We start from the raw sequence: 16,493 nt of genomic DNA, 5'->3' as shown, positions 1-16,493 counted from the left end.
TCTTCCGTGCCCTCTTTCATCCATCCTATTTTTACTCTCTGCTTCCATCACCTCCCATCTCTTCCTGCTGGCCGTGTGCATCAAACACCCTCCTCTCTCTCATGTTCCCCGGGGTGTTTGGACCCAAATCTGATGTTTCTTACGGGAAAAGCTGTATCCACAGGATGGAGCTGAGCCACAGAACTCACCATGGCATCCTCTTTCCCTCCTGGGGAGGACACAGTGCTGCTTTTTTGGGGGTTGCCATTTGCAAATCCATTCCCAGAAGGCACTGTGGGTTATCCAGATGATGCCAAAGAGCAGCTCTTGGCGCTTGATGCTCCAGTTCATGAAATCCTGACAGTGCTTTGCCAGCATCAATCAGCTGCCACCCTCCCTGCCTTGATCTGATCTAGAGGGAAAAATGGAGCAAGAAAAATTATGAGTGAAACAAAGGCTACCGCCCCATCACCTTCCTCCAGCTGTGAGTGCATCTGATTCTGAAGCAACTGCCTGTAAATAAGAGCAATAAATTATAGATTTCTTCAGGACTAATTAATTGCTCAAGTCAACACAGGATGATCTTTGTAAGCAGAAAACCAAACACCTGGAGGGCTGTGGGTTGGAGCTCTGCTACTGCCTTTCCATTGCATGTTAAATGTCCCCATTCAGAGCCATCCAAGTGTGGTCCCATCGCACCCTGCCTGGCACCTCTGGATTGCACCAATCCGGCACCACTCGCACTGCAGGTGTGGGACAGGAAGGTGCTGGCTGGGACGTGCAGTACTCAGAGGGCCATGGTTCAGTGGGCATGGTGGTGATGGGTCAATGGTTGGACTTGGTGATCTTTTCCAGCCTTAATGACCCTGTGACTCTATAAAACAGTTGCCATGTCTTGTGGTGTTGAGATGAGTCATGCTCAGCAAAGTGATTATAAAGGGATTTGCTGTTGAGACTTTCTGATGCTCTTGGAGCAACCTCCATCTCACCTCTTTGGAGGTATGATGAGGAAGGAGCGAGCCCAGTGATGGCCATGACATCAGGAGAGACATACTAGGGGACCCTGTTGACCCCAAGACCATTATGTTGTGCCCATTCTGCAGTGCTTTCTGCTCCTGTTTCCCAGATGTGGGTGGATGCTCCATCCCTGGAGACATTCAAGGTCAGGTTGTTCAGGGCTCCAAGCAGCCTGATCAAGCTATAGATCTTATTTTGGAAGGGACCTCAAAGCCCACCCTGCCACAACCCCTGCCATGGTGGGGGCTGGGTGCCCCCCCCAGCTCAGGCTGTCCAGGACCCCATCCAGCTTGGCCTTGAGCACCTCCAGAGATGGGGCATCCACAATTTCTCTGGGCAGCTGTGCAAAGGCCTCACTGGCCTCTGAATAAAGAATTTCTTCCTAACATCTAACCGTTTCTTCCTAACATCTAACCTATATCTCCCCTCTGTTAGTTTATAGCCATTCCCCCTTGTTCTGTCACTTTCAGACCATGCAAAAAATTTGTCCTCCTCCTTCTTATAAGCTCCTTTCAAGCACAGTAAGGCCACAATGAGGTCTGCCTTCACTGAGCCTTCTCTTTTCCAAGGTAAACAAGACCAGCTCCCAAGCTTTCTTCATTTGAGAGGTGCTTCAGCCCTTTGTTCATCTTTGTGGCCCTTCTCTGGAACTGGAGATGTCCCTGTCATTGCAAGAGAAGTTGGACCAGATGACCTTTAAAGGCCCCTTCCAACACAAACAATTCTATAACTCTATTCTATCAATGCTGCAGGTGGAGCCTGCACTATGGGTTCAGCCCCTAAATGAATCCTTCCAGGGGGAAACACCAGATTGCTCCTTCTTGCCTAGCCACAGCCCATAAATCCTCATCTGTGTAATAAAAACAAACTCCAGTAGTTCCTTCTTTGGGCTCTTTCCCAAAGCTTTTAGGCAGCTGGAGTTTGCTTTTGTGCTGATGAAGCGGTGGAGGAGGGCTTAAGTGAAACAATATTGTGGCAGCTGAGAGGTTTGCTGGTGGTGGTTCAAACCTCAGCGCTAAATTCAGGGACCCACAACACCTCCAAAATTTCATCCAGCCCATAAACAGGGACGGTCCAAGTCCTAGGATGTCAAAACAGGATTTAAAAACAACAGCTCCAGCTCTGCATCAGCCACCACTGGAGCACCGCTGGGAGCCAAGTGCTTAGCGAAATCCCAGCTCCCAGCTCTGAGAACACACAGCCTTCCCCAAAGCACTTGGGATGGAACAAAGTCATCAATCAGTTATTTTCACTCCGATCTCTGTAAACAGGAGCAAGTTCAGAGACACAGAGCAGGGGAAAAAAAGTGTCAGCTCTTTCTGGTGTCATGGGCAGAGAGGAGCAGTACGCGGCCCCACTGGTCCCTTGTGGACTTCACAGGGTGCAAACCCCACTGACCCTCAGTGTGGTGCAGTGATTTTGGTGATAGTCACTGTGTTGGGGGTGTACTGGATAGGAGGGGAAGCACAGACAGCTGGGTGAACATCATGGCCACATTTTCCCCTGGTTTGGGCAAGAGAAGAGCGATGGACATGCCCTGTGAAGGAGTGTGGACAGGGAAGTGGAGTCCTACTGCCTGTATCGTGGTCCTCGTGCACTACTGCATCTCGGCACTGGGCTGGGGGAAAGCATTCAGCATGGCAGCATTCCCATCAATACACTATTGTTTTCTAATTACACATCAGTGAGCAAATCATGGAAAAAACTCTGTAAGAGCCAGCTGGGTCTCCCACGGTTCATCATGGTGTGGGGCGGGAGGGGAACGTGGCCTCTCCAGCCCTTGGCTTTGTGCAAGGAAATGCCAGCAATGGATAAGCAGATCAAATAATCATAGAATCAAGGTTGGAAAATACCTCTAAGATCATCCAGTCCAAACACCCACCTACCACCAATATTATCCACTAAACCACGTCCCTAAGTACCACATCTACACGTGAGAGCTGCATCCCCCATGGCTATGGGCAGCATCCTGCCTTCCCCTGAGCATCCCTGGGCTGCGATCAGCCCAACCTCGCACCAAGGCAACCCCTGACCTGGCTGCTCCTTGCTCGCTGGATAAACATTCTACCGCTTCTTGGCAAATCCCAGCTTGTTTTCTTCTTTTCCCTCGTAAACAGAAACAGGAGTCAGCGCCGGGCACCACCAATTAATTTTTATGTGACACTGATCAATGTCCTCCTGCATTGCTCCCTCTGGCAGCAGGGCCGGGAGGGATTACTAAGAGGGCAGCCTGTCCTATTCTGTCCTGTCCCCATCCTGTCCCTGTCCTGAATGCACACTCCATGTTGTGCCATGCTGCAGCAGTTATGGCCCCCCCGCAGGTGTACGTGCTTGCACATGGCTCCAAACCTCTTTCTGTAGAGTTCTATGAGGGGGGGGTCTCACCGGGGGCTTTGCCAGTTGTCCCCATGGCTCAAGTGAGATGAGGGCACACTGACTTGCAAGGAGTGTCACAGCGAGGATGGCATCCTGCCTCTGCAGCTCTGTGCTGCTCCATAGGATCAGAGAATCAGAGAATATCCCAACCTGGGAATAACCCACTGGGACCACTGATCCACCTCCTGCATCCATGCAGAGCCACCTTAAAACCATAGAATCACTAAGGTTGGAAAAGACTGCTGAGATGCCCAAGTCCAACACCAGCTCACCCCCTACCATGCCCACTGACTGTGTCCCTCAGCACCACACCTCCACGGTTCTGGAACACCCCACCACTCCTTGGGCAGCCTGTGTCAGTGCAGCTCTTTCCAAATCCTACTCCTGAGAAAGGTGTTCCAGAGCTGCCTGAACTCTGGCTCTGGGCAGTGCCCACTGCCTAGGGAGCATTCCATGCCTACTGCACTCTGGGGCAGAACCTTCTCCTGAAACACCATGGGATCCGAGCAAGCATCTGTCCACGTCCCGTGTCCCATATCCCCAGGACAGCTGTATTATCCCAAATGTGGGGAACCCTTGGGACACAGGGGCACCACCTCGTCCTGGGAATCCCAGAGCATCCTCCCTGCAGCACCTGTGGGATATCCCGTACAAACTGCCACTGCCGCTCAACTGGGAACCGAACCCAGAGCATCTCCCACAGCACAGCCTGATGGCACCGACAGCTCAGCGTCCCCGACTTGGCCACAACCCCAACCCCAAAGCCCCACTCCCGCAGGTCAGCCCCGCAGCCCAGCCCCGTGTTTACCATCACCTCGCCGAGGGATTATTCCGCCGGCGCTTTCCTCGCCCGCCCGACCCGCTGCAGCCCATGGCGCGGTGCCATCCCGGAGCCTCACGCCGCGCTATATAAGCGCTCTCTCCGCTCGGGCTGTGGGGACCGTGTGCTTTGCAGGCAGCGCTGAGACTCGGGGAAAGCGCGGCTCCGCAAATCCCTTCGGCTGCTCCCAGCCCGCGCTCCCTGGAACAGGAGGACGGGACTCTCCTTCGTTGGGGGTTTTATGGTTTTTGTAGGTAAGAGAAAAAATAATAATACTAAAGAATCACTCTAAGTTTTTCCTTCCTCCGCAGCACAGGCGTTATATAACTTTGCTAGGTAATTAAGGCAGCGTAATTACAAGCGGCTGTGATTGAGGGTGAAGTGGGAATTGTTGCTGAGGTGTGGGAGGCTGCCGGGCTGCTCGGCATCCCCAGCCATCCCATTGCAACGTCACCAAGTGGGTTTCGCACAGGGTCCAGAGGGGGGTTTGGGGAGAACAGAACTCTGTTCCTGCACTTCGTCCTGCAGCACTTTGGGGCTGAGCCCCAGAGAGGGGGGACGTGTCCCTGCATCTGTATGAAATCCCGGATGAGTCGCAGCCGGATCCCAAAATAACCCGCGAGTGAGAACGGGGCTTTCCGCCTGCATGCATTTCTCCTGGTTATTGTCTGGCTGTGAGTTCGTGACCCTGCCATAAGCTCACAAAATCCTGCTCATGTGTTGCTCGTTATTTGTGCTTGACTGGGATTCGCTGAGCTGTAATCAAAGTATTTCCTATTCCCATAGCACCCGTGCTTGGGGAGGTTAGTTACAAGCAGCGGCAGTTTTGGTGCTTGCAGCCTTGGGTAAACTGAGGCACTGAGCAGCTACAGCAAACGTGGAAACACAGAATACCCCAATTATCCCCCAAATTCATTTGTTGTGATGCACAACACAATGTGCTCATAACTGCAGCAGAGCCACTGAGCAACAGCTGCTCAAAACCTGGGTACCTCAATGCTCAAAGCCACAGGGCTACGTGATGGAAAAAAGGACAATTTCTGGCTGCTCGCTGACAATCACAGCATCACAGTAAGAGCTTGGCTTCTGCACGGGGTTTTACACTCTCAGCTTTGCCTGTGAGCCTTCCCAGGAGCTCTGAGCCCAGGCTGTGGGCAGAGGGACGGGGGCTGAGGCTCTGCAGAAGCACTTATCCTGAAAAGGGCTCAGTAAGGAGATGTCATTACAAAGCACTCCTCTGCAGAATAGATTTGAAGCGGGGATGGGATGCCACTGCAAAGAGCAGCAGGATACGGTGCCTCCACCACGGGGGGACAAATGGATAGGAGCTGCCACAACTGGATAACCTCTGAGTGAGATTTCTGCAATGGGAATGGGGCGATGTTTGGTGAACAACCAGGATGGGAGGTTGGGCACCGACTGCGAGCAGCATCCCGTAGGTAGGATTTGACACAGCTGGGTTTGTCCCCATAGGTCTGAGGGACGTGGGACAGCTCCAGGTCCTTGAGGAAACTCCCAGTTACCTCTGGACATGATGCTGGTCACCGCAAGAGGATGGGCGCTGCTGCTACTGCTGCTGTTGGGAGCCACAGCCAGTTCAGGTGAAGGTGCAACACTGGTGTCCCCAAACACAGTTCTGACATGGCTTAGTGGGTGTGGTGGTGATGGGTTGATGGTTGGACTCAATGATCTCAGAGATAATTTCCAACCTTGATGATTCTATGAAATCAGCAGACACGGCGAGGGCAGAGTGCCCATCTCTAGGATGAGCAGGACCCAATTTACTTAGATAGGTTTTGCAGAGCAGGGTGCCTGCAGGCTGTTTGGATTTGTTTCGAGGCCGTGGAGGAATTTTGCTCTGAAGCGCTCTGGCTACAAGCTTGGGGATAAGCACAGAAAGGTCAGAATTTGGTGGGGAGGTTCCAAACTTCTGCTCTGCATCAGGCAGCCCTGGGCTCAGCTCCCCAGGTTAACTCAAGCTCATCCCCTCACTGGATTTGTTCCTCCCCCATGCAGGGAGAGGGGGGATGCATCTTATACCTCCAGATATAAAAAGATGTTTTGGTCACAGCTGCTCCAACACAGAGGGCAGCAAGCCCAAAACGCAGCGGGGCCAGGGGAAATCCCAGCAGGAGGGATATGGAACACCGCCAAACCATGCCTGACCACTCACATCCAATTATATTATTAATAATAATCTATTTTAATCTTTAATTTCTTGAACCCCTAGGTCAAAGGCTTGTAAGACAAGGCCTTGGCAGGATCCAGATAGGACAGAGAACCTTCAGACCGATAGTGATGCTCAGCCTAGAGGGTGAGTTACGTTCCACCCTGATGGCTTCCCCTCTCTGGGACATCTTTTATTCTGCAGTCTTGATTTCAAACTGAATCAATTCACTGGAGTAGATGGGACATTGAGACAATGGAACAAATAGTGCTGTCCCCGCTCCCTCTTGTGGGGTTAGAGCTCTGGCTGACACACACTGCTGGCTCCAGTCCTGGAAAGCTGAAGGTCAGCTGCGCGACCACAGCTTGTCCTTGGGGCCATGAGGTGAGGATGGCGGTGCTGTGGGTTACACCCAGCAAAACACTGAGGTTTGGGCCACAGCAATTAGAAAACAAGACAACTGCCTTTCACTGCAATAAGCCCCAAACTCAGTCTTTACCTCTGGGAGTGGGTCTAGAAGACCTCCATGAGTTGAGCGTGCAGGGAGGGTCATACCAGACATCTCTGCCCACAGGTACAAGGAGCAGCTCCCATCGGTTGGACCCAATCTTCACCAGTGCCAGACGCAGTATGTCCTGCATCCCTACCTCACTCCCGCACACCCCTTGGCTTCTCCCTACCCTCTGCTCTTCCCACAATCAAGGTGATATCTGGAGCCATGGGCCTCCCCTCTGCCTTTCTTACCATCACAGCCCTGCAGATTCAAGCAGCTGATAGCTGCTGACAGGCAGAGCTGTGGAGGGCTGTAGAGAAACACCACTTCAATCTGTTGCAAACTGAACGCTTGCTTGGGGCAAAGACAAACATTTCTGAGGGTGCTCCTAGAAAGAGACCTTGTCTCCAAATGAACCTCCTCCTCCATCCCCTCAGTGTCACCTCAAATTATTAAATAATGTCTATCTATGTACCAATGGGGGTGCTGAACTGGAGAAGTCAATGTGCCAACAGATAAAGAATCTACCCAGCTAAGCCAGGCACTTGCTCCAAACCAGACATTGCACTGTTGCTGTCATTTAAGTCATCTGTTCCAGCCACAAAATCCCCCTTTAACACCTGCTTGTGGAAGCCAGGGGTTCATTTTCAGAATCTGCTATTCCAATACTTCAGCCACAACCTTGCCTGCCTCTTGGCAGACATAACTTGCCCTGGCATACAGAGAGCCCTGTGGAAGTATAGGTGTGGGAGATGGCGTGGTGCATGCACATGTTTCCAAGAGATCTCATTTTTAGAGCATTTAGTCACCAGCACATCTTCGTAAACATTATTAGAACGTTGTCATTTAAAAATAAACCCAAACCACAGGCTGGGGGTGGATCTCACCCATTCAAACAGCTTGAATTAATTACGTCCAGTAACTTCTAAAGGAATTCCTTGGAACATCCAACAGCACGCCAAACTCCCAACAAACCTCTTTGTGTTTGACAAATCAGCAGAGCCCCAGCATGCTCAGTAGCATCTCAGCCTTCTGTTCTGCACACAGCAAAGCTGGTGCTCCCAACGGGACACACACTTCCCCTATAGAGAACATATGTTGAAGTAGGGTTATAGGCATTCAGCACAACCATGCCAACAATAGCACCCTTCTTTGTTGCTTTTTTCATTTAACCACATGCAAGCACTGCCACTCAGACAGCGCTCAATTGACAGCGTGGGTTTGAGTTCCTCTAAATCAAAGTTGTCCAAGACTAAGCCTGAGCTGCAGCACTCTGCCCCTTAGGCTTACTTTAATCGTCCCGAATTCAGGCAATGATGTCTGAAGCGTTCAGGCACCTTCATGTGCCTTGTTTCCCAGCTCCCTCAACATGCTTTGAGTTTGTGGTGCGTAATATCCAAATACAATCTCATGTCCGAGCCACGTAAAAGCTGTATGGAAAGCGCTTGCTTTGGGGCAGCCCAGCGTTGAATGTGCTTCTCACTAACACCCCAATGATGTCATTCAAGCTGTTTTGGTGCAAGATTCCAGAAAGTTTTTGTCTCCGTGGTCAAAATGGAGCGAGTGCTCAGGAAAGTGTGGCCAAACTGGTGTGCAGAAGCGGACCCGATCCTGCCTGGCGGATCGCCTCTGGGGCGTGCACTGCAACGAAGTCATGGAGGAAGGGCGGCTCTGCATCGGACACGTATGCTCAGGTGCTCACATAACCTCGGTTATGTTTTTTACTCCCCTCAAAGCCATGTTACCACAGTTCTCCTCCTTTCCAGAGATCTGAGAGCTGCCTGCAGCCAGCCCCAGGAAGATGTTACAGCAGCTTGTAATTAATTGTATTACTCTTATACTCCCCTTTTAAACAAATCACTCTGAAAATGGTCTGTGTTTTCTCCAGGAAAGTTGTTATAGGGTTTTCTCTGAGTTCTTCTTTTTATTGCTGCAAATAGAAAGATTATCACACAGCTGCTGTAGGGGGAGGCTCTGTGATTGTAAAGGGAGTGCCCTTGTAAATGGAAAGAAACAGGGATATGTAAGATTAACTGTTGTAGGTAAGAAAACGTCACAGAATCACTCTTTGGGAGACCATTTGTTAGACTCATCAGATAATGCTTATTCAACAGTTAGGCTATTAGGACCCATCCTATGTCCCATGCAAGCCAGGATGCTGCTGAGAGGCGGCTTTTAGGACAAACCAATGCCATGGCATTTGGGCACGGGCTGGCAATGGGAATCTACAAAGCTGAAGGCATTTGGATTTGTGATTTTGCAAGGGTTCAGCTCACATGCAGATCGAGATTCAATATTCCCTGAAATTCAGCCCTTTGGGGATGGTAATGAAAAGTTGCTAACTGTAATCACATCCACATGGCTGCTTTCTACTGATTACGAGGCTCAGCACTCCATCAGCCCCACGTTTCTAACACAGAGCTGCTGATAATCTCTGGAAATACATTTTGGATACAATCTATTCCTTATGCAGTACCTGCCCTATTGCATCTAAATGGAAAGCAGGTGTGAGGCCGTGCTAAGAGTGTGGCAGGGCATCAGGCTGCTTCCTTACCTACCTGCCTCACCCCAGGCTGCAACATCACCTGCCCCATGGGCCGCGTGAACGCTGACTGCGATGCATGCATGTGCGAGGACGTGACCCTGCATGGAAAGGTCTCCTTGGAGGATGGTTCACCCGCAGACAACGCCCGGGTCTACTTGCAAGCCAACAATCTCAAGCTGTTGACGACAGCTGACAATAAGGGCACATTTAGGATTCCTGGGGTTTGTCCCGATGGCAGAAACACTCTCAAAATAAAGAAAGCCAAATACACGACCGCAGCCATCACTGTACCGGAGACCAACAGGAAGAACCTGGTGCTCCAAGTGCAGCTGAAGAGATCAGGTAGAACTATAGAGATGGGGAAGACTAGCACCTCTAAGAGCAACTAACAAAAATAAGAGTAACGAGGCTGTCTTTTCTCCTCCTGCAGGCAAACCCTATGTTTTCAAGAGCCCTGATGACAAGGCGAGGAGAGTGGGGCAGAGTGTGTCACTCTGCTGCAATGCTGTAGGGACTCCGGCCCCAGATCGATATCTCTGGTAAGGAACTCCCACACCACCTGGCAGAAGGGCAGAAAGCTGGAGCAGTGGGCCCAGGGGAACCTCGTGAGGCTCAACAAAGCCAAGGACAAGGTCTTGCACTGGGTTGCAGCAACAGCTGCTATCAATTCAAGCTGGTTATAAAAAGAAGGGGACAGACTTCATCAGGGTCTGATGTGAGAGGACAAAGAGAAATGGTTTCAAACTAAAACAGGAGGATTGCACTGGATGTAAGAAAAAAGTTGTTTACAATAAGGGCTGTGAGGCACTGGCACAGGCTGCCCAGTGGAGACACTCAAGGACAGCTGGATGGGCTCTGAGCACCTGATGGAGCTGTAGGTGTCCACGCTCACTGCAGAGGAGTTGGACAAGATGGTCTTTAAGGGTCCCTTCCAACTCCAACAATCCTACAAATTTTGTTGATTTGTACCTCCTTTCCATCTCCATAAAGCTGGATTGTTGTTTTTTTAAAGCTTGAATACACTGAGAACCCAGTGCTACAAATGATCATTTCCTGCACATTTGCAGAGCTGGCATTTCTCGCAGGTGCAGTAATACAATCTGCAGAGGGACTTAACGGAAAAAACACCCAGATAGAAGTTTCAAAAACCTTGGCAGACATGAGTGACAGCTGTGTCTGGAATGGGTTTTAGGGGAAGCCCCTGCAAGAATTTGCAGCCTGACTAGCACCCCATGCAACACAGTGGGGAGATGCTTTTAAGCATGACCGCAACTCTGAAAGGGCAGCTCCTGGGACACGGCTGCTCCATGATATAAGTGGTGTAACTGAGGGAGGAGGCGTGGCAAAATCCACACAGACAGGATCTGGGCCCTGCTCTGCCCAAGCCATGCGGTCAGGTCTCTGTCCCATTAACCATCTGCCTGTTCCTGGCAGGTACCACAATGGCTCCCTGCTGGATCCTTCCATATATAGATACAAAAACAACTTGATTCTGAAGAACCTGAACAGAGAGCAGGCAGGAGAGTATTTCTGCAAGGCCATCAGTGATGGAGGTTCAGCAAAGTCCCAACCTGCCACGCTTTCTGTAATAGGTAAGAGAAAACATGTGTGATTTGCTCCAAGCAGCAGGGGTACAAAAAGTGCTCAGAAATTATGACACATGCATGAAAGGAAAGGTGCAGGACAAATATTCGGGTGCTATTTTATGCACCCATTAGCAGATAAGCCTGGTTATCAGCCAGATACTTGCTACAATCCAGAGCTCTGGGTTTCAGTTGACCTGCCAAACTTAATCCGCTGGGCAGCCATTTCTCACTGTAATCACTGCCCAGCGTGTGAATATTTCTGTTTCTTTTTTAAATCCTGGGACCCATTTAGGTCTGTTCATAGCCAAGAAGCCAGGCAGCTGCAGAGCATGTAGCTGGTAAGCAGGAGCTGGGACACTCCTGCAAACAGCACTGCTCTTAATCATGTGCCTTAAATTAAAGCTGAGCACCTGCTGCAGTGTAACAAAGGCCAGATGAATCCAGCTAACCAAAATTCTGCAAACCATCTGTTTTATTGCTGCAAAAGCCTCCCTGTGATTGGAAGCAATGTTTAGCTCAGAGGGTTTCAGACCACATACAGATGACTGTACAATTATTTCATGCTGCTCATTAAGAAATGCTATTCAATAGGAAAACAAGAGGCAGCCTGCAGCTCTAAGCCCCAAAGCCACCTCATTCGTCTTCCACACGACTGTTTCCAAAAAGCAACTGACTCATTCTACTACGACGTGGGCAAGTGCCCAGCAAAGACCTGTGTTGGGAAGCTGGATAAGGGACTCCGCTGTAAGGACAACATCTCCTACTGCTGTGGGGTGTCTAAGATGGAAGTGAGAGAGATCCTGTGCGATGGGTACACGCTCCCCACTAAAGTCGCCGTAGAATGTGGCTGTAAAAAATGCACCGAGACAAAAATAACAGTTCGGGGCAGAGCTACAGCGGTGGATAACGGTGAGCCACTGAGATTTGGCCACATCTATATGGGGAACAAGAGAGTGAGTATGACTGGCTACAAGGGAACCTTCTCCATCCACGTCCCACCAGATACTGAAAGACTGGTTCTAACCTTTGTTGATCGGCTGCAGAAGTTTGTGAACACAACAAAAGTTTTGCCATTCAAGGAAAACGGAGGTGCTGTGTTTCATGACATTAAGTTACTACGAAAGAAAGCCCCTGTTACACTGGAATCCACTGAAACGAGTGTAATTCCTTTGGGAGAAAAGGAAGATGATGATCCCATTGCTGAATTAGAAATCCCTCCTGATTCATTTTACAGGAAGAATGGAGAACCTTACAGAGGAAAAGTGAAAGCCAGCGTGACGTTTCTGGACCCAAGAGAACTCTCAACAGCACCTGTGACACAAAGTGACCTGAACTTCGTAGATGACGAAGGAGATGTGTTCCCGCTCCGCACCTATGGCATGTTTTCCCTGGACTTCACTGATGAACAGGGCACCGAGACTCTTAATGCAGAAAATGTGAAGGTCCACTTAGACACTTCTCAGGTGAGGATGCCAGAGCATCTAGAAGAAATGAAGCTTTGGTCACTGAACCCTGAGACAGGTTTATGGGAGGAAGAAGGGGACTTCAACCTGGAGAAAAGCAGACGGCGCAGAAGAGAGGAGAGGACTTTTTTGGTTGGGAACATGGAGATCAAGGAAAGGCGGCTTTTCAACCTGGACGTCCCAGAGAGCAGACGGTGCTACGTCAAAGTCCGAGCATACAGAAGTGAGAGATTTTTGCCAAGCGAGCAGATCCAAGGGGTGGTGATTTCTGTTATAAACACAGAGCCAGAGCCAGGGTTCTCTTCCAACCCCAGAGCATGGGGCCGTTTTGACAGCGTGGTCACTGGTCCCAATGGTGCTTGTGTGCCAGCCTTTTGTGACGAGCAGAACCCAGAGGCCTACGCAGCTTACATTTTGGCGAGCTTGGGGGGTGAAGAACTCGAAGCAGTGCCCTCTGCTCCCAAACTCAATCCTAATGCTATTGGGGTCCCACAGCCATATCTCAACAAGCTCAACTACAGGAGAACAGACCACGAGGACCCTAACACAAAGAAAACTGCATTCAGAATCAATATGGCCAAGCCAAGTCCAAATTCTGCAGATGAGAACAATGGCCCTATTTATGCCTATGAAAACCTGAAAGAATGTGAGGAAGCTCCATACAGCGCTGCTCACTTCAGGTTTTACAGGATAGAGGGAGATCGGTACGACTACAATACTGTTCCCTTCAGTGAAGATGACCTCATGAGCTGGACCGATGACTACCTGGCATGGTGGCCCAAACCCATGGAATTTAGGGCCTGCTACATCAAAGTCAAAATTAACGGACCCCAAGAAGTGAACATAAGGTCTCGCAACATGGGTGGGACACATCCACGCACCATTGGCAAGCTCTACGGCATCAGGGATGTCCGCAGCATTCGAGATCCTGAGCAGCAGGACGTGTCAGCAGCCTGCCTGGAGTTCAAGTGTAGTGGCATGCTCTTCGACCAAGACCGTGTGGACCGCACGCTCGTGAAAGTCATCCCACAAGGCAGCTGTCGCCGGGAGAGCGTTAACAGCATGCTCCATGAGTACCTGGTGAACCACCTTCCCATGGCTACCAACAACGATTCCAGTGAATACACAATGCTGGCACCCCTTGACCCCCTGGGGCATAACTATGGCATCTACACTGTCACTGACCAGGACCCACGGATCGCCAAGGAAATTGCTTTGGGCAGGTGTTTCGATGGCACATCAGATGGCACCTCCAGAATCATGAAGAGCGATATCGGTGTTGCGCTGACTTTCACCTGTTCGGAGAGGAGCGCAGCAGAGCAAAGCTTATTTGAGTCCCAGAGGAACTTAGGCCAGCAGTCCATACAGGTACCATCAAGGGAGAGCCCTGCATACCAAAGGCCGGTGGGAAGCCGCCAGATCACCCAAAGCAGAATCCAGATAAGAGGCCAACGTCCTTCCTCATACTAGAGCTATAGAGGAGCCTAGGTAAAGTCACTCACAATTGATTAAAAAAAATTATCTACCTGCAAATAGCCTAATTCAAACTAGGTAGTTGTCAGTATTTTTGAGACATTATATTTCCCTCCCACTCCCCTTTTTTTTTTTTGTTTTTGAGTTTTATTTTTGCATTACACCACAAAGGAAAGATATAAGGCAGTACTTGTAAGTGAACTCCTGCCTAAAAGTGTCAAAAAAAATCTGAGATAAAACAACTCCACCTGATAGCCTAAAGGGAAAACTAAACACACAGTTCAATTAAGTCACATACATAAGACATCCTTCTATTCTGCATCTGCAGACTTTGCCAGCCCAAGTACCTATATAGTAGTTGGTAACATGAAAAGGAATAAACTGATTTTCCCATACTGAATTCAACTACAATGTTTTGTACTTGAAATGTAAGTATTTTATTTATTTCTAGCTTGTTTTAGAACGATTGTATTCGAGCTAAACTACCATCAGCTGCAGTTCTAAGAACTCACATGCTTGAGAGCACAGAGAAGCCATATGGATTTGTAGGCTCCGCGTGGATAAAATTAGTTTTCTCTTGCTTCTTGCATGGTTTTTCTTCTCAAATAATGCTCTACAATAGGGTAGATGAATTTAAAAAAAAAAAAAAAAAAAAAAAAAGCCATTTTGTATAATTTTGGCAATGCTGTATTAGCTTTGTGTTTGACATGCCCAAGTAAATAAACCATGTGTAGAGCTGACCAAAGAACAACCTACAAAATTTCACTTTTCAATGTGAGACTGATCCTGGGTATTGGAAAGTGATTTGGTGGGTAGCTGCTGCTCCTAAGTCCAAGGCTTTGCCACAGAATGCTGCAGTCAGGGAATCAGTCTCCAGCTTGCAAGCAGCACCACATCCACGAGATTAAGAGGGGCAGCAAGTATTGGGAGATGCAGACAGCAGGTCAGGGCAAGGGGTGCCTAAAAAGGAGCAGCAGAGTTCCTATAGCTTGAGAGCACTGAGGAGGAAAAAGGCTGGGGACCAGTGTTTTAGATGACAGAAAATTTAGACAGCACATAAACACAGATGGCCACAGAAGAGGTCAGAGTACGACCAAACTCCAAGAGCTCTATTTAACACATTGCCCTACAAAACCCCACAGCCTCTGCGCCACTACTCGTAGAGAGGAATCTGGGACCTCATCATGACAGAGCACATTCCGGGTTTACACCCAAACATACCCGACAAACTTTTTTGGAGCAGGTAAGCCAACAGGCCTCTGGCACTCAAATCTTTACAGACAGATCACAAAAAAAGAGCTCCTTTTTAATGAAAACTGACTTGAAACACACACCCCACTGTGGATTTCCCTCTGTTCTATCACTCATTCCTCTCCTACAGATATGAATACAGTCCTGATACAGGTCTATGTCTTACCCAGAGCTCATGAAGGGTATGGGGAATCTTTCAATAGCCTTTAGCAACATCTCGAACAGCTTCTCAGGTCTGTCATGAAGCATCTTGGATATTAAACTCAGGACTGTGCAGGACTAAATGCCAATGCAGCCTGAACTATGCTTAAAAAGAAACAAAAACAAAACACAACAACAAACCTTTATAGTCTTTGTTTTCATGCAAACTGACAATTAACAAAGAGAAACAGAGAAAGACGAGCTATGGAATACTCTGGCACAACCTCCTCATACCAGTGAATTTAGACTGCGTGTTTTCTTTTGTGTCTAGTCTGCTGCAAGGGCTTGGCACGAGCTGGGGCCAAGGCAGCCAGTGGGGAGCATTAGCTTAGACCTTCCCACAGAGCTCTTGGCTTGCACTGCAGACTTACAGAGAAACGTCTCTTCTCTATGCAGACAGTCAGCCAAATCCTGGCCCTGATTTCATCACTTTGTGAGTGAAGTAATGCAAATGACTTCTCCAGATCAACCCAGGAGTTACAGGGAGGAAAGCGGGCTCAGAATCTGGTCCCTGTGCTACCAAGGGACTTGCCAGAGCCAAAGAGCAGTGTTTAGGGCTCTTTCTTTACTGTTAAACAGAATTTTCTACCCAGTGAAGTGGTGACAGCCCTGAAATTCTACCTACCCATGAAACAGCAAGAAGCTCTCCAAGTTTCCCCAAGCTGTCCCCCACTGCAGCTTAACTCCAAGTTGGAAGAACAAGCTTATCGCTGGACTCTCTGAGTCCCTGAGCCCTCAGAAGAGACTGCTGACAGAGTACATTGCATATAAAGCAGAACAGAGAGGTTTCAAACATGGGCACTGAAGTACTATTACCAGAAAAGAAGCCAAAAACTACCACTCAGAGCTAACACTTCTTCACCACCAATAAGTCACCATGTCAAATAAATCGAGAAAGTTTATGTAGGAAAAAAATTACAGCACGTCCTAAACTTCACCCTTCACAGCAGTTTTATGCTATAGTTCAATAATGTGACTTTTCCAGTTCCTGAGTGCCTATGTTTATGGTCAGTGTACTACAGCATCCCTTCTGCAACCTGAAACCTAAGACACACTCCCACATATCAAAGCAGAGCATCAACTCCAGGAATGCAGGGAGGCTGTGACTCAGCTCCTCCCTCT

At 49.2% G+C, this 16,493-nt stretch overlaps 1 protein-coding gene across 1 annotated transcript; it reads left to right on the top strand.

The window, feature by feature from the left end:
• The first annotated feature begins 4,258 nt into the window (after positions 1-4,258).
• CILP (cartilage intermediate layer protein) lies at positions 4,259-14,670 on the top strand. The gene is made up of 9 exons (XM_003209563.5): positions 4,259-4,446; positions 5,666-5,793; positions 6,423-6,506; positions 6,934-6,987; positions 8,361-8,546; positions 9,425-9,739; positions 9,828-9,936; positions 10,832-10,989; positions 11,575-14,670. The coding sequence occupies exons 2-9, from the start codon at positions 5,724-5,726 to the stop codon at positions 13,914-13,916; spliced, it is 3,318 nt and encodes a 1,105-aa protein (XP_003209611.1). The 5' UTR covers positions 4,259-4,446; positions 5,666-5,723; the 3' UTR covers positions 13,917-14,670.
• Positions 14,671-16,493: the final 1,823 nt, after the last annotated feature.

The sequence above is a fragment of the Meleagris gallopavo genome, chromosome 12, assembly GCF_905368555.1.
Source record: "Meleagris gallopavo chromosome 12, MGAL_WU_HG_1.1, whole genome shotgun sequence".
In the NCBI taxonomy this organism is placed as follows: domain Eukaryota; kingdom Metazoa; phylum Chordata; class Aves; order Galliformes; family Phasianidae; genus Meleagris; species Meleagris gallopavo.
This window is presented reverse-complemented; position numbering and strand designations above follow the sequence as displayed.

Coding starts and splice junctions, on each gene's coding strand:
- CILP (XM_003209563.5), top strand. CDS start 5,724: ATGATGCTGGTCACCGCAAGAGGATGGGCGCTGCTGCTACTGCTGCTG. Junction 9,937..10,831: donor GCCCCAGATCGATATCTCTG/GTAAGGAACTCC, acceptor TGTTCCTGGCAG/GTACCACAATGGCTCCCTGC. Junction 10,990..11,574: donor TGCCACGCTTTCTGTAATAG/GTAAGAGAAAAC, acceptor GCTATTCAATAG/GAAAACAAGAGGCAGCCTGC.